Genomic DNA, 27,802 nt, shown 5'->3' on the forward strand with positions numbered 1-27,802 from the left:
TGTGCAACTGGCTTTTGACACTAGAAATATATCCAGAGCTCAAGATGGTTTGGAGGAGTGTCAGAGGAGTTTTTATTGTTTCACGGGGAGCGCTCTGTAAGAAATGGCCATGTTGCTATCTTTGTTACTTAGTTACTTTGTTACTTACTTCTGATGGTTAACTGTTGTAAAGAAGAAAAGCTGTTGGTTTTTCAGAAGAATTCTGTGCATGTGCCTTGGCCTTTCATCCCCCCCACCTGCCCCATGAGGGACCTAATAGAGTTCTAGGGTAGGGCAGGGACTGTAATGGACAAGTCGAGTAGAGGGATGAAATGTCTTAATTTCTGTCTAGAAGAACATGGGAACAGACTTGTATTTGACTTTTGATTATTTTTTCCTCACACTACTGCTGCATAGTCTTGTCATTTTACTTGTATCTTTCCAAGTGCCAGACTTTGACTAAGGCCATGTGACACAATTAAGATTTAGCCAGGAAATCGGTTTATTGACAAGCTGTTAATTACTATTTCTTGTTTTCAGAAATATTAAGTACAATTGTGCACAAGTAACTTGGATAGCTATAGCTTTAAGTCTCTATGAGGTTTTTTCTTGAGACTATATGTAGAATGTAGGATTTTCCATAGAAGGAAAAATAAAATCAGGTGATAAATGCTTTTATTAAAGGGTATGTAATAGTGAAGGTTACTTTATTAGTAATGCATTAGATATTTCCATTATTCAATGTAAGGGCAGTAATAATGTCATGAGAAGACAGACTTTTGAAATAACTCTTCAATTAATAATATATTCAACAGTTTGTTCTAGGTTATTGTTTTAAGATAGTAAACATTTGTGCTTTTGTTGGGTGTTTTAAGTACTAAAAATCTGAATGCTGAAAAGTTCATATGTAAACTGAGAAACGTAAAAGTTCCTTAAGCAGTCTTGTGTGTCTGTTCTTAGGGATTTGCTCAGTGAAGGAACATTTCTAGTCTCTGTTTGAAATACTTTGGACATTTGGAACCATTTTAGATTTCACTAAGGTGCTGCCATTGTGTTGAGGACAGCAAGTCAATGAAAGTCTCTGAGATCTTGGGAATGTTTCTTCCTGTAGTACTGGTACTGGTCTGGTAATGGCCATTCAAAGCAAAGGCTGATTGGAATTTGGAGTGTCTCTCTCATGCTAAAATTCTTTGTTTTATTTTCAAAAGAATGTCTGAAATGCAAATAACACTTCTTCAAAACTTCTGTTTGCATGTGTTGTATCTCAGTTGAAGGTTGGTGATTTGAATGCTCTTCTAATGTAGTATTTTAAAACCAATTGTGATATGGCATTCCACAAATAATGATACTGCACCCATTTCTTCTGAAACTTAATCTTGAAAATCATGCTTTTTTTGGCTCAGTTGTTACATGGAGCATAGCAGGAGAAAATTGAGATTACAGGAATGTGGTAACGAATGGAATGTGCTTGAGGTTGGTTGGGGTTTTTTGTTGTGAAATGGAGGAGTTGTAGTATTTGTTGTGCTTTACCTTGTCATACAAATCAGGCATTACACAATAGATGTGTCTAAAATAATATTGAATAGAAGTTTGGCTTAGTATTCTGCCTGTTACCTGCAGGCCATCTGAATTTATAGGCCTGGTTCTGTCTGTATGGTTTTGTGCTTATTAGTAGCAAACCTCTGAAGATTTCAGGCAGTAAATAAATGCAGGAGAAACACTTTATGAGGGAAAAATAATGATCTGAATCTGGCTTGTGAAGAACTGGGTAGGAGTCGATAGCACTTTCCCACTTAATTGCTGGCGTAGAACAGAATGACAGAATTATTTAGGAAAGTTGGGATAGCTTTTAAAATCATATTTGTCATAACTACTATAAATTAGGGTGATATTACACTTTTAAATGTGGTTGCTTTAATATTTGTTAAAAGCAAAGTAAGTAAACTGACAAAGTTTATGAAAGATGCCTTGGGTATAGCTAGGAAACAAAATTAGGTTTGGTCATTCATTAGTATTTTAAAGACTGTGCTGTTCTGACTTGGTGTGATAAAGTAGCATCTTAGTTCATGATCATATAATTTGAGTGTGTCCAAGAGACAGTTTAAGTGATTGCTGTCATGCTAGATTTGTGCTGGAAATAGTTATAGCTATTAGTGCCAGTTATATAGCTGCTCTTGAAAGGAAATGGGCTCTTGCTTATGCAGTGGGACTGTTGTTGCATAGCAACTACTGTGCTGAAAGCTTAAAATCAGATGCTCCCTTGAAGTTCACTGTGCCCTAATAATGCTTAATTTATCTGTGCCTTACACTGCCTTTATCACAGTGGTGAATGTCTTTTATGAGTGCACTCAGTAATGTCTGGAATATACATTTACTCTTCTTTTTCCCTGAGCTTCAAACTGTGTGATATCATGCATTTTTTAGCCCAGTTTTCTGAAGGTGGAGATTTTAATAATGATTACTCACATTGAACCAAAATCAAGAGTTGAAGCATCCTGGCCTTTCCTAATCTGTAGAAGAAGGTAGTAGAATAAAGGCAAGCCCAGCATCCCTCATCTATAAGCAGCTATGGCTGGTCCTGTGTTGTCCTGAGTGGAAGCTGTTGCTTGACAAATAAACATAGATGGAATATTTGGCTGGTTGGCATGCTCATTCCTTGTAATTAATGATACCAAAGGATGCCACAGGTGGATGACATGAGGGGTATTTGAGAGTACTGTGGGCATACTGGGAAATGGGGTAGAGAAGGGAAACAGTTCTAGTGAAAAAATAACTTGTTTTTCCTTAGGTGTTGCATTTGGTGGTTGGAGAACTGTCTTATGAAGAAAGGAGATTTAAAAGAAACTTAGGAAGGTATAGGGAATCCTGGCCTATAGAAGTTGCTTTGAAATATGCGTTTTATGAAAATAACATTTTCCAGCCCTTGAAACATTGTAATAAATACTGACGTGTGTGTTCTCAGGTCTGTACTTGATCCCAAGAATGCCAACACAGTTCATCATCGTTTCCTCAGTGAGCCTGTTTGTGTACTTGCCTGTGTACAGCCTTTGACTTGACATGTGCAGTGCTCAAATTTAGGCTTTAGTGAAGAACTTGCTTAGGAAATGGCATCTTCAGAGGTGCTGAGGAATCTGCTTCAGTAGCTACTAATTAAATATCTGCCTCAGCCAGGGTGTTGAATTATGATACTGTGTACTTCTAAAAAGTGGGTAAATGACATAGATGTATTTAATCCTGTGAGGCTTTGAAAGAATACCTGATTTTCTGTGTTGATAATGTAGGACCATCTAGATGTCATTTTGGTACAGAATATGTCCTAGCACAGAGCTTTGTAAAGCATTATGTTGTGTTAACCTTGCAGTAACACACAGTGACACAACTGCACTTCATCTCCTGCTCATTTTAATACAGGACTGATATAACCCAGGCCTCTGGCTTAAGTAGTTTGGATATACCAAAGCAGACTAGTCTAGACTGTTTGTATTAGCTGACAGGAAGCCTTTTACCATTGGCATGTTAGAGACATGATTTTTTCATCTGTGTGGCAATTCCTTTCCTAAAGAGCAGATTCTGACTTCTGGGTAGATATTAAGGTGCCTTAGGTTGTTACTGCAGAGGGCTACAGTAAATAGGGCAGGGTTTTAAACTGATGTGCTGAATAAATCTATTAACTTCTCCAGAATGTATGATATTAAGAATCTTCACTTCTGCAACAATTATGGAATTCTCAGTGTTTATTGGATTTTATCTAGGTTTATATTAAAATTATTTCAATTTTTGTTTTTTGACAGGTTTTTTTAATTTAGGACAATTCTTTATAAAATGGTCCTCTGCATTAATTAGAATGGATTTCTTGCTGGTTGCTTTTTTCAGTCAGGATCATAAAATAAATGTCATTCCTTCATACTTTCACAATTTACAAACACAAGGGCGTATTAGACATCTTCTAGTTCCAAGTCATTTTACTAAGCTCCAGTGAATTAATCATTGGATGGAAATAGTTGAAAAATGCAAACAAGATTATTCTGCAGCAGATTTTCAGCACATTGTCACAAAGACCAGTTCCAGTACCTAATCAGTGACTTCTGTCACTGAATGTGTATTCATGCAAGCTATTAAAATAGCTTCACTTACAATAAATTTTAGCCCAATTACAGGTTGACATAATTTAATACTTAATTTTCCATTTTTTTAAAACTCTTCAAATTAAAAATATTACTTATTAATTACTATGTAAGAAACTTCAAAGTTTATCCAAACAGAAATGGATTCTGTAATTCTTAGTAAGTAGCTTTTACTTGTGTGAGTCATCTGAAATGCTGCAGAAACTTGCCCAGGATAATTGGCATTTTTCTTGTATTAAAGCTTCTGTTCATAATTTTCTATGTGAAAATTGCCTTGTGCTTTTGGAAGTTTAGATGACTTCCATCTTAACAGACCATTAATTATTATCTGCCTTTTCAAAGATGATCTTTGCTTTAAGAAAAAAAAGTCATTACTTTCTCCAATTAATTCCTGCTCATTCACATGATTTCATTTCGAGGGAATTTGAAAAGGTTTTAGAGGTTAGGAAGTAACATAGTGAACAGCAGCAATATTTTTCTTTTCTGTATTCTTTCCAGGACACTTAAGAGATAGTTACCTTATGGGGAACACTGTAACTTGCATAAAAGGCTTAGATGTTAGGCTTGATAAATGTGTAGTTTCTGTCACAGAAGGAATTCCAGCTAAAATGTTATCTTTTTCATATAAAGTGTCTGAATACATATGCAGTGTATCTAACATGTACAATAAATGCAACTTATGATTGGTAATGCTCATTATATCTCACTTTGAGTTAAATAAACCACTTTGAGTTAGATAAATGTCTCACTTTGTGTTAATAAATTGTGCCTAAGAGCATCACGAGCTTGAATCCTCCTAGATAGATTTGCTATAAGTTGTAACTGCTGGGGGTCAAAAGTGGGGATCCTGAGTTGGAGTGAGCATGGAAATGTTTGTGTATTTGTAAGTTGTGGTTGTGCAGCTGTAGCTGGGATGGTGCAGGGCTGAGAGTTTGTAGGTAGAGGTATCATCATGACCAGCTGATGTACTTGCAGTGGATGTATTTCTGGGAGCACAAACCCCTGGCCAGGTCTTGAAAAGAAGCAGGAGGATTGAGGGAAGTAAAGCAAACTGAAAAGCTGCTTCAAGTTTTGGTTGAGGCTGGTCAGAAAGGCCACCTGGAAGATGATGTGGTGTTTGGAGTAGAAAGCTCTGGTGAGGAGAGACAATGCTCAGTTTCTGGGGGGAGCAGGAAGTCATTCTAAAATTCATGTTAGCCAAAAGAGACCTTGGAGTGTACCAGAAACCAGAATAAAGTTTGATAGCATTTTTTTAGTGTTTTATACACTTGGCAGCTGAGGTGCTTTATACCCACCTCTTAAGGAGCTGGTCTGAAGTTAAGTCCTCAAATAGCAGGAATGCTTTCTGTGAGTAATGACAAGGCTCTTGGTGCCTGAGTTCAGTGTTCAGGGATTTGCTTGGCCAACTTCCCCAAATGCATTTGAGGGGGTTCAGGAGTCTTGATCTTCTACTGCGAGGAGTATATTGTGATTGTGGTGATGTACCTGGGTGTTAGGGAAAATCTGCATCTGTTTATTAGATAGTCTGAGGTGAGTTGACTTCTTGTTTCAGTAAAGCTGTGGGTGAAGATGGGGAAGCTTGGAAATGAATGTGTGATGGATTTGGAAAAATATCTGAAATAATAATTTTAATTTGTAATACCTGGTAAGATAATTTTTTTTCTGGTAGTAAAGCTACCTTTTATTATTTGGTCTGAATTAAGAGTTCAAAGAAATTTCTTATATTTTATCTTCAGATGTATTACCTCTGTGTTTGTTACAGTAATCTAGCTAATTAATGACTTCACAGAATGCTTATATTTGTAGCTCAGGTAATTTTCAGTCTCCTTAGTAAGGCTACTGAACATCTGGAGGAAGTAAACACAAGTCAGCTGGTATCAGTCCCTTTTTTCTTGTTGATACTTAGAAATGGGAAAATATCCACTGAGTTATATAGAAGGCTTGATTTAGATGAATATAAATTGTTCTATTGAGAGTCCTCTTCAGAGATACTTTGTTCTCTTCAGAATTATGACTAAAAGCTGGTGAGTGGCCTCACATCCTTGTTGATCTGTGTTTGAACAATGCTTGATATCTGCAGTGAAGTATTCCCAGTCCCTAATGAGCTTTGAATGCCAAAGCTATTGTGGAAACTAGAAACAGAATCACTTGTTTGAAAACCTACCGTTTTTGCTAACTTTTATTTGTTGTATTGATGATATTCCTAATTGTGCAGAACATGTGACCTTCTGGAAGTACACTGACACACTTCAAAGCAGGATTTTTATTATGTTGGTTTAGTTTTTACATCTAATTAAAATAAGTAAATATTCTGTAAGTGTTCAATGGAACATGATGAAAAGCTGTAGCTTTTTCTGCAAATCCCTTAATTTTTGCAGTTTTTTTGAAGGTTTAAGAGATAGGTGGACAAGTTTGTGTGTCCCTTAACTAGTGATTAGCTTCTGCTTTTCTTATTTTAGAGGCTTCATTTGCACCCACGTCCTATTGCCAGATGTTCCCATTGATACTCAAATGCTCTCATAAAATCCAGTCAGTCCAGGTCACCTGACATTGTTTAACTCTGACAGTGATGTAATGGCTAAATATATTTTAATCAGATGTGGTCCAACTACTCTTCTGATCCCTGTGGCCGTACCTGCTTGAAAAGAAACAGCAACAACAAAAACAACTCCTTGAGATGTGTGCTCTGGTCTCCTAGGGAACCACGTATCTTTGTTCTCCACTGAAAATGAAAACAGGGATGAAAATAGGTTTAATACCCCTGGCAATAACTTAAGATTTTTCTAAAATGCCATTTGAGGCTTTTGATCCTGTGTGAGTAATAACCTGACTTAATCTCGGGAAATGTGTTTTAGAATGTTTATATATAAAATTTTGGAAAATTATTTGGAAATGTTTGTAAAACAGCTAGAAACCTAAAGTTCTCAAAATGGAGACAAATCACCTAATAAATCACAAGAAACAAATTGTGTGGAGCTGATTACATCCATTGCACTTGTGACAACAACTTGTATGTTTGGCACACTGTCACACTGCATTTATTGAAAGAAAGAGTACTGTCCTGTAGTGATATATTTTTACATTTGTGTGCAGTTTAGGTGAGGATTTCTTCTAGCTGCCTGTTCTTCTTATTGGTCAGGTGTTTTAGCTTATGGGAAATGTCTTCCAAAAGATTGTATTTCTACTTTGTGTTTGAATATCTGTATAAATTTGTTGACTTAAACAGAATCTGAAGATTTGGTACTATCACTGTTCATCATAAACTTCAGTAAATCACATTGACTGAGGCCTCCTAGCTGGAACCAAGTAGGTCCAGAATGGTACAGGCAGGTGGTGGAGCACAGATCTGTTTTGCCAGTTTGTCCTTTCTGTTCCATTTCCTCATAGCTTTGATCACATCCATGGAATTAAATGTTCAGACTCCCATTTTTAAATAAATGCAGGTGGCTAATATGTTTTGAAGGAACTTAAGATGCTAAACATATTTATATAATACTGCATACATGTTTATTTCTAGGAGAAGGAGCTACAGCTGAAGTTCCCTCATCTTTTGTGATTCTGTCTCTGTGCACTCTGGTAGTCCTCGTCATTCTGCTAGCAAACTGTGTCTCCTGCTGTAAAGACCCTGAGATAGATTTCAAGGTAAGACCTGAAGTCATCAATGTGTGTACAAGGGATAGTTTCAGCTGCATCCTGATATCCACAACTTGATTAGTTGTGCTAATACTCTGCAGTGTCGCTGTATGTCCTCCCTTCTGAAACAGACAGTGATTGTATTCCTACAGGCTGTGGAGTCCTGATGCAGCTGTTTATTTTAACTAATTGCTCCCTGCTGCAGTAAGGATCTTTAATGCCTTTTCAAAATAATAACTAGCTATCAGGATCAGTAGTAAAAGTTACACCTTTAAGACAATTCTGCTATAAAGAACCTTTTTGTTGTTTTTCTGTGTTTTATTTTGTTTTTTCTTAGTTGGCAGGTGGGGTTTAGGACACTCCTGTCAAATAAGAATACTGAAGATGCTATCCACTGTAGCAAAACTCATGATAAATTGTCATCAGAGAATTGTTACTTTTGGAACATCTGTAATCAGTGCTCCTAAAATTGAGTTTTGCTCTCATTTCTAAATGGAGAATATTTGGCCTCAGCAGTTCATAGTAATTCATTCAAAGCCTGGGCTAGCATTTAAAGTAAAAACAAAACAAAGCAAAAAACCCAACACCAACAAAACCCAAACCACCAAACCCACAAAAACCTAACTAAATAAAAACCCCTTGATTATTAAAACCAACGCTTTAATCTCTTTAAGACAGCAGTTAATTAATGTAAAATAATGAATAGAGCACTAAATATCTGTCAGTATCCTTGGAAAAAAAGCTTAGCTTCCTTAGCAGTGCTCATTCAAACTGAAAGAAATGTATTAGTACTTATTTAAAGGCAAGGATCAGCTTGTTTACTAAGACTTCTTTTATTTAGGAATTTGAAGATAACTTTGATGATGAAATAGATTTTACACCTCCAGCAGAAGATACTCCATCTGTTCAGTCTCCAGCAGAAGTGTTTACTCTTTCAGTTCCCAATATTGCTTTACCAACTCCCTCCCAATTTCCGTCTCGTACAGGTAAAATACTGGTTTTCAATACAAAAACAAAAGTAGGCATTTTCAATGTCTAAAATGGAGTGTGGCTGATTGTTTGACTTTACTGTAATTAATAACTTGTTACAAATTTCCATAAACTGAGCCAATATATTTTGTAGGGCAAAGGATAAAAGGGGAAATATTACTCCTAAGATATTTAACTCTCTTACCTCAGGGTAAGAGAGTTGAAGAGAACAAAACTACCTTAAACCCCCTCCTCTAGATCCCAGGTACCCTGGGACATTTGTGACTTCTGCTCTTTAGTGGTTTTCTTCATGGCTAAGTTGTCATTGGATTTTAACCACCACCCTTAAATTGAAATGAGTGAATCCTTTACTTGACAGCAGTGCTACTGCTCAGCTGCATCACCCTCTTGATGTCACTGTAGACTCTTTGTGCAGTAAATGTGATCTTGGTGAGACAGCATTAGGTTTCATCTCCCTGTGTGGAAGGGGTTTTGGAATGTACTCTTTAAAATACAATTTTTGTAAAAGGAAACTTAAGCGTCTTATCATATTATAAACAGAGCTTAGCCTAAAGTACTTACTCTCATCTTGTGCTATTTCACATAATTTTACATAGTACTTGATCTTTAGATGTTCAGGGAAGCTTCTAGTAAAATTCCTATACAAATTTCAAGAAACTGTGTGCCTTTAATACAAATGACACAGTTGTACAAATGACTCAGTATTTTGAAGAGCTGGGAAAAATTATGAGTGAAAAATTTTATGTCAGCTCTTCTGTGTAGCCATAATTGTTAAAATGAAGCTGTCACAACAAGTGTTTTGCCAGAAGTAATGCAATGTGCCTGAGTACTCTGATAAAATGTGGTTGCACTGCTGTGGCCTTCACCATGCTTAGGAGCAAATTGACAGTGAATTATACAGCTCTGGCTCTTCCAGTACAATAATACTGCTCTGTATGTAGTTTATGGAAATGAATTGTGGGCTAGAATTCTCAGACAAGAAAAGGTTTTGTTTAAATCAATTAGTGTTCCTAACCAATTGGGCAGCAGAGGGATCAGCACTGCTGAATCTCTTCTGGTGAGTGAGGTCTGCCCATTGTTACTGCCCATCCTCTGCCGAGAGCTGGGTTTTCTTTCCTGTCCTCCTCTCTGGGCTCTTATGTGAAGTATTTTTAGTTGAAAAATGTCCTCCTTCCAGATGGTAGCTACAAGTAGGGCAGTTGGACTGAAGAATAAAGCAGTCAAACCTTTTCTCTTAAAATGTAACTCTATATAACTTGAAATGTTAAGATGTACAAACAACGAGTTTTGTCTTGGGTTTTCTATTTTATTTACACAGGAGACTTTTGTAAGTAGGTTATTTTCTCTACCCAGCTACAGGCTATAATACGCTTTTATATTAGAAGCAGAACTTAGCCTTTTTGCTTTACTTGCTGAGTATATTAAAAGCTTGTAAGTTCACATTTCATCAGGACAATTGCTGTGGTTTTGCTGGAGGTGTGTTCTGGTGTAGTTTAGAAGATGGACCTGAGAAATGTTTCACTCGAGTGCTGTTGTCACAACATTACCTTCCTACTTTATGTACATCTGACTAGGGTTTGCTGCTTGTGCTGTGTGCACCCAGTTGGGAATAAATCTTGTAGGAGCTTGCATTATTTCCTCAGCAGTTTCTAACTTTGGCCATCTGAGTGGTTTGATATGTGTTACATTTGTTTCATTGTGTGACAGATGGATCAAAGTCTCAAGTTGCACGTCAGAGTCTAAACTACATCCAGGAAATTGGAAATGGCTGGTTTGGAAAGGTGAGGAGTTATCTCTATATTGCACAGATTGAGGCTTATTCTCAGCTTACTAGGCCTCTGTATTTACTTTAAAATAGTACTAAAAAAAGAAAAAGGCATAGAAAAAATTTAGTTGAAATTAGATATTTTCTTGCATGTCTTTTTTAGCTGTAATCATAGCACTAATCTGTGCTTTTAAAATTTACTTGTAGATTCTTACTAGAGCCTAGTTAGACATTTCACTTCCATGGATTTTATTTAATACACTCCCATTTTTACCAATTCTTTCTGGGAAAAAAATTAGCTCAATAAGTGATCTTCACTAGAAAACATGTTTTTTGAAAGCTGACATGTAGCTCAGTTGTCAAGATTTAAGTATGTGTATTTATCTAAGCTCTGTTTGTGTTTGTAAAAAAGCCAGAAAATCTTTCCTGCAACATGTTTTTAGCTCTTGTTTTTCTTTGCAGTGAGACTACAAATGTTTTTTCCTCTCTGATTAAAGACCCTGTCTCTTTCAGGTTCTCCTTGGAGAGATCTACACAGGCACTAGTGTAGCAAGGGTAATAGTGAAGGAGTTAAAGGCAAGTGCAGGTCCCAAGGAGCAGGAACAATTCTTAAGAAATGGAGAACCATATTAGTAAGTAATGTTTCAGAGCTTTATTCTGCTTCAGATAAATTATGGATATTGCTCAGTTTTATTGTCTCTGCTTGCCCTCCCATATAACTGTAACGTTTGTCTTTAAAATGTGAAATACACTCAACCCAAAGTGAGCAAAAGTTGTGTTCACATAACTTAGTGTGCTTTACCTTGCACGGATGTGCTGGAAAAGGTTGGTCAGTGAAGAGCTTTCTTGGTTCTTTCTAATGTGCTGGTTATATTTGCATTTATGCTTAGGTTGTTGGCATTTGTCAGAAGAAATATCATGCCTTCTGCTGCATTGGCACAAGTGGTTTTGGAGCAATTTAGGAAAAGTAACTGATCAGGCTGGGAACTAACCTGGCTAAAAAAAGGTTTATATCTTAGCCAGCTCTGTGCCCTGGTGTAGTTCATGAGTTACATGCTTTTATTTTTGGTATGAGGGGTCATGGGAGGATGGGTGTGACTCTCATGTGGCAATTCTGGTTTTTTTGGGTTTGAGATCCTCTGAGTTTTGGTGGCTGTCAGTGATACACTTCAGCAGTACAAAAGGAGATACAAAGGTACAAATGGAGTCTGTGGCTTTGGTACTTGCACCTTCTGTTCTTGCCACCCCCCTCCGTTGTTACATGTTGAAACTTCTGGTAGGGGTTTCAGTGTGTTACATTCTACTGTGATCTTCTGGGCTTTAACTGTATTTTTTCACTCCAGCATTCTTCAGCATCCAAATGTTCTCCAGTGTATTGGGCAATGTGTTGAAGCCATTCCTTATCTCCTAGTTTTTGAGTTCTGTGACTTGGTAAGTGCACTTATGTAAGATGCTGCAGTTGTTTTTCCACTGGTGTATATTGTGTGTGGTATATTTACTGTCCTTTGCTCATGAAATGATTCTTCTGCTTTCTGGGAAGTTTTTTGATTAATTAGAATTCTAGAAGGCTTTTGTTTATTTTTTTAGAGGAACCACAATTACCATTTTTTGTTTGTACTCTTTTCAGTTCATCGTGTATGTTCTAAGTGCATGTGGAGTGTTCTGAAGAGGCAATTACCTGTTCCTTGATAATGGAATTACCAGTCTCTTTCAGTCTGCCTTCAGCAGGGAGCTTGGAGGGCAGAGGGTGTCATAGCAGGGAGCTTTTTATCACAGTCCAGTATTACATGCACACATCAATCACATCCAAAATATTTGCTGTCTGCAATCTTAATGTGCTTTTATTATCATTTCTATGAAAATGTTAATTGAGGAAAATGCAAGAATTTTTCCCTTCTGCCGTCTCCCCCACCTCCAGAGTGCCCAAATTTTACCCATGCTGTGCTGCTTTGTGTTAAAATGCAATGGTGTGCTCACTTCTGATATCAGTGACATGTATTCTAATAGCTAGAATTTCCAGTTTCAGTCTTCATTGTCTTCCTGATCCTTTCTCTTATGGTACTCTTCTTTTCCCTACATTCGTATCCTTTTTTTTCCTTTCTCATGCTGTTTCTACCCCCCCAGGCAACTACCTTGTGCTTCCTGGGCACCAAAAGAAAAGCTAGGAACACACTGAAGGGTGTTCCTACTGCTTTCAGTGCCACATGGTCCCTGGAGTGGGAGGGACAGCACAATGCCTTGCTCGGCCACTGCATTCCTTGGAATGTTCCTGAATGTTGTGAGGAAGGGGGGCATGTACAGAGCCTTTGAACTGTGCCCAGTGTGCAGAGCCATGAGAAACAAAAATTTGGATCCATGGTCTGGAAATATTTAATTATTTTATTGTAGCATAACACATTACTGAAACCAAACAAACCCCAAAGTCCAAGTGGCTGCCTAAACATTGGCTCAGTAATTGCTTTTAAGGTTTGTTGTATAGATGTCACCCAAAGCAGAGTTTCTTGGGAAATGTCAAGACAGAAATGAAGTCAGAAGTGCATGGATGTTACAAAGAAATAATTATTTCAGAAATAAGATAGTTTGCATTTATAAAATTCAGGAAGATCTTTTTTACCAGTTTCACTACTGCAGAATTTTCCTTTAAACTCAGGTGCAAAAATCTGCTTCTAGTTGCCTCAGGCAATTTAAATTAGTTGCACGAACATGAGTTTTTGGAGAAATATCAATTAATTTGTGACCTTAAATAACTATATTTTTCCATGCTGCTCTTTTGCTGAAATGTGTTAGCTGTGGTAAATTAATGAGGCAGAAGTGCTGATAAAATCCTTCTTTCCCAAATGAAGAAATGCCTGAATTTTTAAAGTGACCGATCAAAGTGAAATGTTCTGGGTTTGCTAACGATTAAAAACTCCGCGCCTAAGGTTAGCAGATAGGGTTTTTCGTAGTTTTTCAATGTAGAAAGAGAATACTACTTATTAATTTTTAAACCTGCTATTCAAATTTGATTTTCTTTAAAAGCATCCTGGAAAGAGAGTTGCATTTTATAGATCCTATCAGATATCCAATCATAATTGCTGCCATGTAGTCAAATAGTTACGTGATTTAATCCAACTTTAAATTTGAAGATGGAGTAGCTTTTAAAGATTGCCCTACTTTAGTTATATAGGAAAAAATAATATCCTCGTTTGATGCCTGATTATTTATGCCAGAAGTTGTCATGATCCTACAGGGTAATCTGGAAAGGATTTTACTTAAGGGGATGAAATAGATTTTCACTTTTTACTGGTGGCAGTAAGCTTGACAGTAAAAGTGGTAGTTTTACAAATTTGAGTGTAGTTAGGTAATTTCTTTGGAATGGAAAATAAATGTCTGTGCTCATAATTCTATTCCAAGTGAACTAAAACTTGGTTTTAGAAAATTATATATTACAGTCTGTTAAACATAACCTTCATATTAAAGTCTGGCTCACTTAAAGAGTTCTTGCTTGGTAGAACTGAGTATCTCCTAGACATGATGATATTTTTTTCTTTGTGCACACAAACACTTAAGGGCTGGCCAGACAGGACAATGTTCCCTTTGCAGCTTGGTGCAGACTGGGCCAAGCAGCTCAGTATCCCTGTACATCACTAATTCATGTTGTAGTCCAGGGCCCGGAGTGGGAGGTTGCAATTTTGGAGTAATCACAGAGAAGAGAAGGAAGGAACGTGAAGGAAGCATGATGGAATAGGAGATGTGGCTAAATAGGGATTTTTAGTAAAAAGGTTTTTAGGTAATGTCAGGAAGTTTTTTATCACTGCGGTTGGAATGGCAGTTATTTGGATTTTTTAGACTTCTAGTAATTGATCTCAAAGCTCCTTTTGTACTTTTTTCCCCCTAAAATTTGATGAATTGGGTGCATAGAGGTGCTTCCAAAACACGTGGGAGTGATTCTTCAGCAGAAAAAGCATAAGGACAGGTGGAACTTAAGTGATTGATTAAAGATTTCAGTGTCTGTGGTGACTATTGTTCAAATGGGAAGGATGAGGAATGTGGTCCTGTTCAGCTGCCAGTGGTTTAACGCTGAGCTAAAGCTCTTTCCCTTATGTTATGGTGGTGTCTATGTATATCCAGCAAAGTAAACTTGATTTAATCCCTTGTACTTGTGTGTTTAAGAATTCAATAGTTCTGAAAAAATATGGCAAGAAGACAAGCTGTGTTGGATAGGAAGTTTTAATATCTTCAGGTGACAAGTTCTTTTGAGGCTCACGTGGCAGTGTTGACTTTGTTTAGCAAATTTGGCCTGCTGAGTAACAAAAAATGTGGCTATTCTGCTGACCAAGAGTGTGGAGAGTACAGAGGTTGTTTTATTCACACTCCTTCAAACTCATAGCCTATCACAGTGTGTCCTTCTTTTGCTACTTCTCTTGCTCAGATTTGCAGCCTTTTTAGGGCCATTTGACCTTGTCTTGGCTGCTTAGGCAGCCCTGTTGGATTATCAGTTCCCAGGCTCCTTGGCATTGAAAGGTCTCAATCAGAGGCACTGGAAACTGTAGTGCAGAGAAACCAGAGCTGTCAGGGTGGCAATGCTGAATGTCAGGCAGGCTGGCTTACTTGTTTTCTTGGCCACAGAAACTCCTGGTATATTTCTGTTACACAAGATTGCTAGTTGCATGTGCAAGAACTGTTTTGCCTAACATTTAGTCTACTTTATAATGTAATCCAAGTTTCTCTGTATCCCTTGCTTTGCAGATCTGGGAGGGAACCAGGAGAAGTCAGATGCACATAAGTGACTTAAGCTGTTAAATTGTATGCCTTGTCTGTGTTAAAGTAATTTAGAAAATAGTAAATATAAGAAGAAATGCTCAGAAAGGTTTCACAGCCCCTTTCCCTATATTAGTTGCATTGTATGTTGGTGCAGTCTGCTATGAATAGTTAACTGTTCACTGTTAAACATTGCAAAATGATGCCAGGTTAAAAATAGTGGTAGCTGTCTTATTAACTTTAATATATTACTCAGCCCTGTGTGTGGCCAGCATTTTGTCAGCACAGCAAATCCTCTAATGGACTGACATAATTTATGAGTAAAAGGAAAGTTAGTCAAATGTGGAAGTTTTATGTATATTGTGAGGTTGATTTGCCTATCAAATTCTTACAGAAATTCTTTAAGTCTTGCAATTCCCTGTGCAGATGAGATCATCAGGATGCAGTATTTGCCTGGAATGCTCTGTAGCTTACTTTAGGGATGTTGCTGGTAGGGGAAAGCGTCTGCTTGCAGTGATTGGTTCTTTTTTTAATTACTGCCACTTGAAAGCATGTTCTAATTGAAAAAGAATTTTTGCAATGAAAACTTCATAATCAAAGAGTTCAGTGAATCTATTTAATGATCATGGTCAATATGGATACGAGCCAAAGAGCAGATTTATCAGTGGTGTGTGGTTTAACAAAAAAGGGGAGGATTTGTCAGTTTATGACAACTTGGTAGAATGTATTCAGTAGAGGTAATTTGGTAACTGCTTCACGTTTTTAAAACCATCATCAGTTTTAAATCAGTGCCTTCTGGTTAGCAAGTCATGTCAGCCATTTGGGTGTTCAGAATTTGCACAAACATAAAGCTGCCAAAGAGTAAGTACTGACTGTAAGTGTGCCACCAGCTTCTGGCTGATACAGAGAAAAAGTATATTAAAACTTATAAAAATGGCTGAACTGAGAAGGGTGGGAAGAAAGGCAGAATTTAGTTCTTCATGGAATCCCAGGAGAGGAGGGAAAAGGCAGAGTAGCAGAGGAGGTTGGAGATAAAGTAGAGCCTTCCTCAAGCATGATTATTGAGCTTTTTATATTTAGATGTTTCTGCAGTGAATTTTGCAGAACTGCATTTATTCAGATATATATAACCTTTGATATTTACTGTGTTAAAAAGTCTGTCAATAAAGGGCCATTTTGTGGCTCTCAAAATAGTGCAGGGAGAATGTTGCTGTGTTGCTACTGTCTGCTTTTAGGCAGGGAAGTATCATAGGATAATTCAGGCTTGCAAGGAGCTCAGGAGGTCTCCAGCCTCCTGCTCAAAGCAGTATCATCCTGAGGTCAGACTGGATTTCTCAGGACTTTGTCCAGCTGAATCCTGAAAACATCCGGGGATGGAAACTGTGTTCTTTCTGCGAAGCCTGCACTTCTGTTCATGTCCTTATGTGAAAAACTGTTTTGCTTACACTCAGTCTGAACTGCCCATGTTCCAGCTCATGCCTGTTCTCTCTCATCCTCCATCCATACTCCACATGGAGCCTGGCTTAGTCTTTAATAACTTATACTGGACAGTCATTATGCTGAAGTCTCTTTTTCCAGGCTGAATGAGCCTGGTTCCCTCAGCCTCTCCTCATGGTGACCCCCTGACTGTTGTGATGGCTCTTTCCTGAACTTGCTCCAGTGTGTCTTGTTCTGGCACAGCCAGTTCTGAGCACAGGATCAGTGTGGTCTGACAAGTGCTGAGAAGGTGGTGAGAGCTGCCCTGGCCCTGTTTGTGCAGCCCAGGAGCTGCTCCCAGTCTGCTGCCAGGGCACACAGGGTTCATGTGGAGCTTGCTGCCCCCCCAGGATCCCCAGGCCCCTTCCTGCAGAGCTGCCCAGCTGGCCATTGCTCACTTTATGCTGTTGCAAGAGATTTTTCCTTCCTGGTTGTGAGAGTTTACATTTCTCTTGCTGAAGTTCATAAGGTCCCTGTTGAAGCATTCTTCAGCTTGTCCAGGGTCTTCTGAAGGGCAGCTCAGCACCTGAGTGTGACCATTGGTTCACCCCAGTTTGGTACAAGCAATACCAAAAGTATCTATTTCATTTTTTTAACCTTGATTGTAGCCTTAACTAGACCAGAATGGGAGCATAGAACCAGTATGTTTCAAGGTGCTGGATTTAATATAAGTTAGTTTTCCTACAAAAATATGTGCCTACATGAATAATCTACTAAATAAGGGATGTTACACAGCACTGCTGTTACTAATGCATTTAAAAATTAAAAAGTAATTCCTGGGTGTATTTCAGGCATCCTAGGAACATAATCCACCTGGGTCAAGCCCTAAGCAAGCAGTTGCTGTTTAAATGAATGACAATTTTAGAGTTTGACTTTATTCAGGCTCTTGCTGCCACCTGCAGTCAGTTCAGCTGGGTGTTCCGGGATCGTATTCCTTGGACTCTGCCATTTGGAACCCGCATGACAAACACTGTTCCTTTCCTAATTGTTTGGAACTCTGCTCTGGCAAGAGCTTCCTGGCCCAGGTTTTGGGAAGACAACGGACATAGACAGAGCCCAGTGTGTTATGTTGGTGAAACAAGTTGTGATATATGTTATGCAGTCTCAATACAGAAATGTTTTTAAAATAATTTGCTAACCTTTCAGAAAGTCTGTATTTTAAATAACAAAAATGCAGGACTGCTGGGTTAAAAGTCAAACTGTGAGAAAACAAACAACAATGTTTTCCCTTGCTTGGATTCTCTTACTACATAAGTCTTCCTTTTCCTGAATTTTTGGACAGTATTCAATTATTTTCCTCTATTTCAAAGCTGTTCTTTTTTTAGTAATTTATGGAGTGTTTCTATGGGCTCATTAGTTGCATGTCTATTGCTCAGCATTGCCTGGGTTCAGTAAAACTGCTGCCATCATCAGAATTCTGACTGAAATGGGCTGTATTACCATGCTTTTTATATAGAAAACTGGTTAGCTGGCAATATCTGAAAATCTCTAGTCTCTCCCTTCCAGCCCCTTACAAATTCCAGACAGCTTTGCTGATTTGGAGCACTTGAAAACTCATATAATTTAAAAGCAGAGGCTCATCAAACTCTGGGTTTTTTTAATGGAAGTTATTAATGCATGACAGATTTTATGTGGCAGTTTGATCTAGGACGTTAATTACTAAAAGATTAGATTAAAAAGGACAATACCATATGCCTTAGATAACTTATATAAGATCCTTTTTGGAGTCTGGAAACTTGAGGAGCTTTATTTTATTGAGCATAAATGTGGTAAAATAAGTAATGTGGTCAGTTAGATCTTTATTAAAAATAATTTTTTCAGATTCAACCAACATATAAGGGTAATAAATATCTTCAACTTCTTTTACAGGGTGACCTGAAAACCTATATCTGCAATGAGCAGGAGCACATTAAAGGAGAGTCTCAGATAATGCTGCTCCAGAGAATGGCATGCGAGATCGCCGCTGGCCTCGCTGTAATGCACAAGCACAACTTCGTGCACAGGTAGGCTCCTGAGAAATGCCAGTCAGTCAAGATACACTCTGAAATTAGTCATATTTTCATTAAAATCCGGGGGTATTGATGACTCTTTCCACAAACATGTGAAATAGCCTGAGGCATGAAGGTGTGATGCTAATGAAGGTGCTAATTGAGCTGCAATGGTGTGGTGTTCCAGCTCCACCTGTCTGAAAGCTGATCACCTGCTCTTTGGGTTTGCACTCCATAGAGCACAAGCTGCTGCCAAACCGGTCCACGTGTAGTTGTTTGATTAATTCTTGGCCAAGTCAAATTAATTTTGTTTATTTTGGAGGGAGGGGTGTTAAAATTCAGTTAGAATGAATCTTACCTGTTTTGGATTGCTATTAGATTATAGAAATTTAGAATGTATCTTTGGTAATGTTACCTGTGTTATTAAAAATGGAAAAAAAAAAAGCCTTTCTAAAGCAGTAAGGAGGAAGCTGAGTTTAGAAAGAAAACCTGACTGAAAGGGGTATTGTCTCACTGAATTGTTTTTCATGTAACCTTTAAATCTTCACTAAAGGAGGTAGTCATATTTCAAAGTAATCATGCTAGGAGAAGAATCTTGTTCCCATTGGGGGAAATGCTAGGTTTATTTTTAATTAATACAATTATTTTTAATTAAAGTTCATGTAGTCAATACTGAAAGAAAGGCAGTAGTTGCAAAAGGCTGGGAAAATTTATTCATGAAACAAGTCACCCAGAAAAATACAATTTTTTTTTCCTTTAAATGTAAAGGTGTTAAGGAACTGGAAGCCATTAACCTCTAAGATGACTAAAATATTAGAGTACTTGTTCTCCAAATGTGGCTTACCTGGTGAAACCTTTGGTACTACAAGACAGTTACTTTGTCAGTCTGCTGTAGAACCAGCACTTGCATCACTCTTTCAGCAAGTCAGGAGCTTGTGTTGGAGCTCATCAATGCACATCTTTCTGCTTAGGGAAGGCAGAGACCTTGTTTTTAGGGAGAAGCGAAGTCTCACACCTAAGGTTTAAAAGGTGCAGGTTTAAAACAGCAGCAAAATCCCAAAGCCTGGACTCAGCTGATGGCTCTTCTTTTAACCCATTTAACAATTTCAAATGACTTGAAGGTAATACCAGTAGTACCTGTCTAATAGAGGGATCAGTTTCTCGTCTTGCAGCAGCACGGCTCTATAGGTATTAAATTTAACAGTACATTTTCAGTGAAATACAGATAAACTTGGTAAATAATTAATCTGTGGATCTGCAAGATTCTCATTATAATGTTTACTTCTAGCAACACTATCCTGATGCTGTCAGAGTAAGTGGTAAAGCTCCAGCATCAGTGATTTTGTTGTTAGTGGTAAATTCAAGCAGCCAACAATTTTTCTTTTCCACGATATTTATTTAAATAGTATAAAAGAATTTGGCAGGCTCTGGGACATACTTGAAGGTTATAGATGTGTTTCTGACCTGTGTAGTTCTATGACTTTGGAAAGGAAAACATCATCATCTTTCTTTGTAGCAGACAAGCTGTAGCTTTCAGGCCGTTTTTACTTCAGAGACTTTTTTTTAAGCCAACAGAAGCAAAGGTAGAGTTCTTCCAGGGCACTTAATTGCCTGGTCCCCTCTGTGAAACTGAGAAGTGAAATATTTGAGCAATTAGTCTGCTGAGCTCTTTGCTGTTGCAGCCACAGTTCCAGCTTCATTAAACTTGCATAAATTTGTGAGTTTGCATGATGGGTTTCCTAAAACTGCCTCTTTATATTCTTACAGCAGCACTGCTGGTTTGTGAGTATTTGTGGTCTGGTTTTTGGTAGCAACTTGAAAATTCTGTGTCTATTCAAAAGCTTTGTGATTTGTTTATTGAAGGACTTGTATGAAATAAATTACTTTTAATGCTGGTCTTTTTCAAAGGCTGTCTGTAGTTCTGGTTCATGTGTAATGTATGGGTTTGTTATTTTAAGAGCTTAATTGTAGATGTAAGATATTAGTGGCTGCTCAGTATCATCATAAATTATTATTATTTAAACCTAATCTGAATTGCGGATAGCTTTTGCCTATGACAATTAACATGCAAGCCATGCAATGATAGGTGTAAAGAGGGTTGACATCACTGTAGCATGTGAACAGCCCACGTAATCTCCATGAGAGGATTGTGAGCAGAATGGAATAACTGCATGTAAGTGCTCTGTGTAGCTTGAATGCTTAAGAGTCTACACCACTGCTCTAGAGAAGTGACTGCAGCTTTCCAGAATGCAGAGTCTGCTTGGTTCTGTGGCTCTAAACTGATTCTACTTTGAAGCAGTGGGAGTGCCTGAGGGAAATGACAGCCCTTTGGCCACAAAACAAGTCTTGTCCAATAAGACCTCTCTAAGGAGAAGCCCTATCAGTGCTTGTTTTTTCTGGAAGTGATGAGTGTTTGTATAGAACAGTAGTGGCTGCAGTGTTCCAGTGAGATATGTGAATCAATTGTTGGCATGTATAGGTTCTAAAACTTAACAAAAATGTAAGCAACAGGAAAACTATCTTAATGTTTAGTTTAGATCACAATTGCACTTTAGAAATTGCTTACCCCAGCACCTGGGTTTGCACTGCATATGAGTTGGTCTTTTGGAATGTGTGGACTAGTTGAATTTCCTCAGAAGAGGATCAGGAAGGAGCTGCAGGAGCTCCAAGAGCACACCTTTCTTGTACCCAGCTTGCCTCAGCCTTCAGTAGGATTTAGATCTATGGGATCAGCCTACAGCTCATGCACAGAGGGTTGCTAAAGTGTATCTAGAGTTGATGCTGTATCCTTAGCACTGTTTTGTGTTACTGATCTATTCCTGTTACTTCCAGCTGTAATCTGGAACTCCACATAAGTACTTGATTTTTAGATTCTAAGTTTTTTTAAGAATAGTTTTCTTTGTTTTTCATTTGATACTTCAAACTGTGACCTGACTATTCTAAAAATTGTCACTTCTGTTAACCCATTTGTCTGAATTTGCATTGAAGACCTCCTGGTTTGTCTCATTGTTCATTTGTTTGCATTTGCAGTGACTTGGCCTTACGGAATTGCTTCCTTACATCCGATTTAAATGTCAAAGTAGGAGATTATGGTATAGGATTCAGTAGGTATAAGGTAAGTTAATCTTGTCACGGACCACTTTTTTAAAGGATTCAGGGGCCAAGGTTACAAGCATGCTTGAAAGTTGTAAACTGATACTAGATCGTCCTTTATTTGAATAATGTACTTTTGAAGTATTACTGGTAAATAACTGTAGCAAGTTCATGTACCAGAATAGGTTCCTTTCTAGAGATTAGTTCTTTTTATGCTTCTGGAATCTTCTGCTAAATCCACCCTTTTTTGGTCCTATTTACAGTAGTTCTACAATATGCACAAGCTAATTTTAATGAGTTTTAAGGATGTATTTGAAAGAAAAGTTCAAATTTCTTAATGAAAATATTCAAAATACTGAAGTATATCAAGAAAGTAAAAAATTAAAGACATTAATTAAAATACCTTGTAAGTACCAAACCTTAAACAAGAAATTGGCATTCCTGTTTCTGCTGTGCAGTGACCAGTGAATGACTTTCCTCTATAGCATTATTCTCTGCTACTTGGGGAAAATGGGATTATATTTATTTCTAATTTTTTACATAAGCATCACATAAAAACATACTAAGGAAAGGACTATCACTATCTGGAAGTTGATCCAATGTGTGTTCAGCCTTTTAACATTTTTTTTCTTCATTTTGATCAATAATTTAGGAAGATTATATTGAGACAGATGAGAAGAAACTTGTTCCTCTACGATGGACTGCACCTGAGTTGGTAACAAGTTTTCAAGACAGACTGTTATCAGCAGAGCAAAATAAATACAGTAACATATGGTATGTAGAAGGCTTTAAAAAATTTCAGTGAGATTTGTGAACATATTTTCAAATGTTAATGAAGGAGTAAATAATATTTATATTGGCCTGATGCATCCGATGTGCAGTAGGTTAATCTCTGTAAACCTGAAACCATATCCTGCTTTGCAAAGATGCTTAGAAATCTGTTGAGAGAAAGTTAAGGAGTAAGCAAAAATGTTTAACAGAGTGATATGTGTTTATATTAATAAAAATACTTTCAGATGTTTATAAAGGAAAGAAATGGTAAATTATTTTTCCAAGAATAAGTAGCTGTGAGTGACATAAAAAGTTGATCCCACTAGAGCTTGATGAAGTTCAATTGGTAGAACAGTGGCATTTTAATTAAAATGCTGCGTTCTTGCTGCAGTATTTGAGAGCAGCAATTAACTGATGGTTTCTGCTGCCAAAGAGCTGATAGACAGTGGCTGGTGAACACTTGAAGATGAATGTTTTTGAAATTGCCAAGTTCTACTTCAGTTCTCAAGCCCCAAGAAATTAGGATAATGGAAATTATGGATTAGACTATCATTTCTGAAAACATTGTAGTTAATTCCTGCTTTATATTCAAAGGATATTAAATAGTAAACTAGACTTTGTTTGGTGTTTTAAAAGTAGTGTTGCAGAAAGCAAGTGGGGTGTACAGAAATTATGTAAAAAACTAATGTGCTTCCATCCTCCAAGGAGGCTTCCTCAGCTCATACTGTTCATCTGGACTACAAGCAGCCAGGGTCTTAAGGTTTCCAACTTGTATTTTAGTGCCTCTTATGCAGGCAGAGCTGCTTTGAACAGGTTTGGACTGATGATTCCAGACACCCCTTCCAATCTAAATTATTCTACATGCAAAGCCAGTTACTTTGCATTTTGAGCATGGAAAGATTCCCCGAAGATTAACATTGACTGTAATCAGTGAAAATGCGATTAGTGTTGGATACAGTACAGATGCAGCATTGAGCAGAGACAGCTTTTGACCACTGCAGCTTGACAATAAAGAATTCTATGAACTCTGGAACAGAGATGAGTTTTCTAGCAGTTTGACCTATAACTGCAATTTCTCATGAAAGCTTTTTCTCCTCTGTTGGACTAACTCGATTTTTTCAATCTCAATTCTGTACACCATAGTAAAAAAATAAAACAATATTTTATATTTTTAAATTGTTGAAAAGATAATATTTTGTTATATGTCAGGGTTTTCCTTAATCAAATAATTTGAGACCTTCTATATTTTGTTGGCTTCATTGTTGTTGCCTTCAAGCAACTTTATTCTTCAGGCTTTTAGTATTCTGTCAAAATGAATTAACAAGTTCTGAAGTTACTCTAGAGACAATGGGGAAGTTTCTTCTTTATTTCTACTTGCCAGTTATGCTTTGCATATCCGTTCATAGAAAAGCAACTCTAAAATAGTTCTGAGAATGCCCAGTCATTTGCTGCTCTTTTGCAGGTCCCTGGGTGTGACGTTATGGGAGCTATTTGAGAATGGTGCTCGGCCTTACTCAGACTTCTCTGACAGGGAAGTCCTAACTCATGTCATCAAGGAGAAGCAGGTTAAACCCTTCAAGCCACGTCTGGAGCAGCCATACTCTGACAGATGGTAAACTTTAAATGTTTCTGTTTATTCTTTAAGCTGCTGAAGAAGTTTTTCAAATGACTCAGTTCTCTTAAATGCATTGAAATTGCTACACAGAAACTCAGCAAACGAACCCTTGATAAATGGAGTAAAAGGACTTGCTAAAGATGGAGGTTCCTGCCAGTGATATTGGTACTCTCAGGCTTGTTAGGTATCTGAATTCTGTAAATTCCTTTAAAGTGTGAAGGCTATTGAAACATGTTTTTATTTGTATAGGTATGAAGTTCTGCAGTTCTGTTGGCTGCCTCCCGAAAAGAGACCAACGGCAGAAGAAGTGCACAGACTTTTAACTTACCTCCGCATGCAAAGCCAAAGGGACTCAGAGATTGATTTTGAACAGCAATGGAATGCTCTGAAACCAAACACCTCAAATAGAGAAGCAAGTAATTCTGCGTTCCCAATCTTGGATCACTTCACAGGAGATAGACTTGGCCATGAGCTGGAGGAGGTTCTGACTGTGACTGAAACGAGCCATGGTCTAAGCTTTGAATATATCTGGGAGGCAGCTAAACATGACCACTTTGATGAATGTGGTCATGTGAATCCTGATGAAGCCATGACCTACACAAGTATTTTCTATCCAGTGGAGGTTTTTGAGAGGTCACTTTCAGAGCAAGGACCAGGAGCACAGGATGGAAGTGGTCAAGAAGCATCACTTGCTGTTCCTGGGGTGTTACCTGTGTTTGATGCACATAAACTTTCTGTTGGAAATGACTACTATATCCAGTTAGAGGAAAAAGGAAGTGGCTGCAGCATGAATTTTGATAACCAGTCAGTTGTATTAACAACAGAAGTTGATCATCAAGAAGCTGTACAAGAAAAAAGTTCTCATTTCACGGTTCTCAGGGATCTTGATGTTGAAGAATCTAGTACTGATGGGGACTTCTTCCACTACAATACAGATCCTAAAGAGGAATTTTTGCCTGCTACTAGTAGTCCAGAAAGTCCTTTCCAGAGTATATTTAATGACATTGATAGATCAGAAGAATTGACAAACAGAAAAATAGTTGGGTTTGCTGATGATTCTCCTAAAGACTTTAAACCAGCTGTTTTGAACTCAAACACAGATGCTAGAAAGGCGGTAGGCTGTTCTGAGAAGGAGCATTCTAGTCATGCTTCTGGAAATGAAACAGTTTCCTTATGTGAAAATATCTCTAACCAGTCGGACCAAGTAACTTTGGAAGAACTTTCTGATAACTTCTTATTTCTTCAAGAGAAAAACTTATTAACAGGGTTATTGCCTAACAAAACCAGCAGTGATTTTGGGCAAAACTCAGATGATGTTCTAAAAAGTATATTAGAAACCTCAAAAAGAAACTCTGTAGAGCCTGACCCTGTGCTGGCTGAAAGTGCACAGGTCTTTTCTTTAATACACAAAAGTCTTAGAACAGTGAAAGATGAAAATTTTAACCCAGTGACAATGAATAAAGATCCCATTTCCCAGTCTCAGACTCCTGTAGAGATGCAGGCATCCTCTAGTCCACCCACAGCACATAATTCATGTGATAACTGTGCAAATCTTCCTGTTTCAAAGGATGAGGGAAAATTTCCAAATGTAGAAGTGAATGAAGTCATGTCCCGTAACACCGATATTCTCTGTCAAGAAGAGCTGTCTTATAATGCCAAAAATAATAATGTTGGAAATAGTCCATATTACAGTGTTTCTGTTGAAATGGATGAGTGTGATGGACAGATGAAACAGGGAATGCTTTTCAAGTCTGATGAAATAACTTTTAATAGAGAAAAATGTAGTGATCAGGAAGATAGGAAAAGAAACTTGCAAGATAGTTCTCCCATATTAAAAAGAAATGAATGTTTATTGGATGAAATACAAAAAACTTCAAATCATTTTGAGAACTGTAAGGATGTTCCAGAAGAGGTGACCTCAATTTCTGTTGCTGCTTCAGATTGTACAAGTCAGGATAGTCTTTTGGAAGATGGCCCATCTCCTATACAAACTGTAGAACAAGCCTTAGAGACACCCGATTCTTTGGATTCTTTAGATGTGAATGAAGTTTTAGAATCTTTACAGGCTCAAAGTCCTCAGAAACTTTTGCCACCAGATAAACCTGCTGACAGTGGCTATGAAACAGAAAACCTGGAATCTCCAGAATGGACTTCCCATGTCCCTGTTGAGGACGCTTCCAGTGTGGATACTGCTCTGTGTGTTGTGAGCGAGAACAGTGTCAGTGCTTTGCCTTCTAATCCAGTCATCATTGTGTCAGAAGCAGCAGCTTGTTTGGATGCAGTGAACAGCAATTTTGAAATAACCCCAGTGGTTTTTCTGAGTGGAAATCAAAACTCTTATAGAGATTCAGCTTATTTCTCTGATAATGATTCTGAACCAGATAAAAAGACGGAAGAGTCTGTTAATCTGTCCAGAGACGCTGCATGTGTTGTTTCCTCCAACAGAGGAGAGAATCACACTGAAGAGGTTTGTGGTTTTGAAGAGAGACAGCAAACGTGTGATGTGAGGAGTTACCAGGAGGATGATAATCAAAACTCGAAACTGGAACTAAACCACAATTTAGAGATCCAAGAAATGGATGAAAGGATGCAGGGGTGTTCTGATGAGTGGGCTGAGGCAACTCTGACTTCCCTGGAAATAGTGATGGAAGGTAACCTCAGTGATGAAATAAATCTATCTGAGACTTCCCATAAAAGTGTCTCTTGCGTTGGCACTAACACTTCAGAACTCCTTTCACACAGAGACGTAAAGCCTGTGCACAACATGGCTTTAGATCTGAGTAACAGTGAGAAATCCTTCTATCATATGGAAGGACAAAAACTGAAAGAGCCAGATATTGAAGGAAAATACCTCGGCAAACTCAGCGTGTCTGGAATGCTTGATTTAGAAGATGGCGATGATGCAGATGAGGAAGATGAAAACAGTGATTCTGAGGATGACATGAGGACTTTTCATATGCATAGTCTGAGTTCTGACAGTGAAGATGAAACTGTTCATCAAGTACCTGAGATAGTTACTGAGAAAGATGACGGAAAACATTTGAGAAGCTTGTTGAAACTTCCAAAACCTCTTAATGAAAGGCAGCCTGAACTTCAGAAGGATGAGAAAAAGGCTGTAACGTTCTTTGATGATGTGACAGTCTATTTGTTTGATCAGGTAACCTTCTTTTTAAGTGCTAAGTTAAGTTTTTATTGGCTAGGTTTGTTTTTTTTTGTGTTTCTTTAAACAAGGAGTAATTGAATAAATTGCTTAATATTAGGGAAAACCTTGTTACAAAAGTATCTTTGTTTTGGCAGGGTTACAGCCTGTTCATGATGTGGGTTATTTTTTCTTTCTATATTAAGGCTATATAAGAATATATATATATGTAAAATAATATTTATATATAAAGGAAAAAGAACTTTGTGACTTGGGTAGGTGCAGTTTTGTGCTGCTGGTAGAATAGCAGCACTAATCTGAAGTGAAGGACGGTTTTGCTTTGGTTGCCAAATCCTGAATCTCCATTGCTGTTGGACCCTTGACTGCATGTGCTGAATGAAACATGATGTTTTTCTGTGGTTTATAAGACATATTTAATTTTAATATGTAAGACAGCATTGCTATGGACAAAATTTAACAATTTTATTT

At 37.7% G+C, this 27,802-nt stretch overlaps 1 protein-coding gene across 3 annotated transcripts in view; it reads left to right on the forward strand.

Moving 5' to 3' along the window:
* Nucleotides 1–27,802, forward strand: part of LMTK2 (lemur tyrosine kinase 2) — a 41,897-nt gene that overhangs the window by 6,973 nt on the left and 7,122 nt on the right. For all 3 annotated transcript variants that reach the window (XR_009278756.1, XR_009278755.1, XM_058849537.1), the window contains exons 2-11: nt 7,621–7,745; nt 8,578–8,722; nt 10,434–10,507; nt 11,005–11,123; nt 11,835–11,922; nt 18,577–18,710; nt 21,726–21,810; nt 22,441–22,562; nt 24,022–24,171; nt 24,424–27,331. Coding sequence is in view for 1 of the 3 variants with exons in the window: in XM_058849537.1 (XP_058705520.1) it covers nt 7,621–7,745; nt 8,578–8,722; nt 10,434–10,507; nt 11,005–11,123; nt 11,835–11,922; nt 18,577–18,710; nt 21,726–21,810; nt 22,441–22,562; nt 24,022–24,171; nt 24,424–27,331 (3,950 nt within the window). In the remaining 2 variants the exon portion in view is untranslated. The remainder of the gene's footprint in view (nt 1–7,620; nt 7,746–8,577; nt 8,723–10,433; nt 10,508–11,004; nt 11,124–11,834; nt 11,923–18,576; nt 18,711–21,725; nt 21,811–22,440; nt 22,563–24,021; nt 24,172–24,423; nt 27,332–27,802) is intronic.

Source organism: Poecile atricapillus, chromosome 14 (genome assembly GCF_030490865.1).
Source record: "Poecile atricapillus isolate bPoeAtr1 chromosome 14, bPoeAtr1.hap1, whole genome shotgun sequence".
NCBI classification, from domain to species: Eukaryota; Metazoa; Chordata; class Aves; order Passeriformes; family Paridae; genus Poecile; species Poecile atricapillus.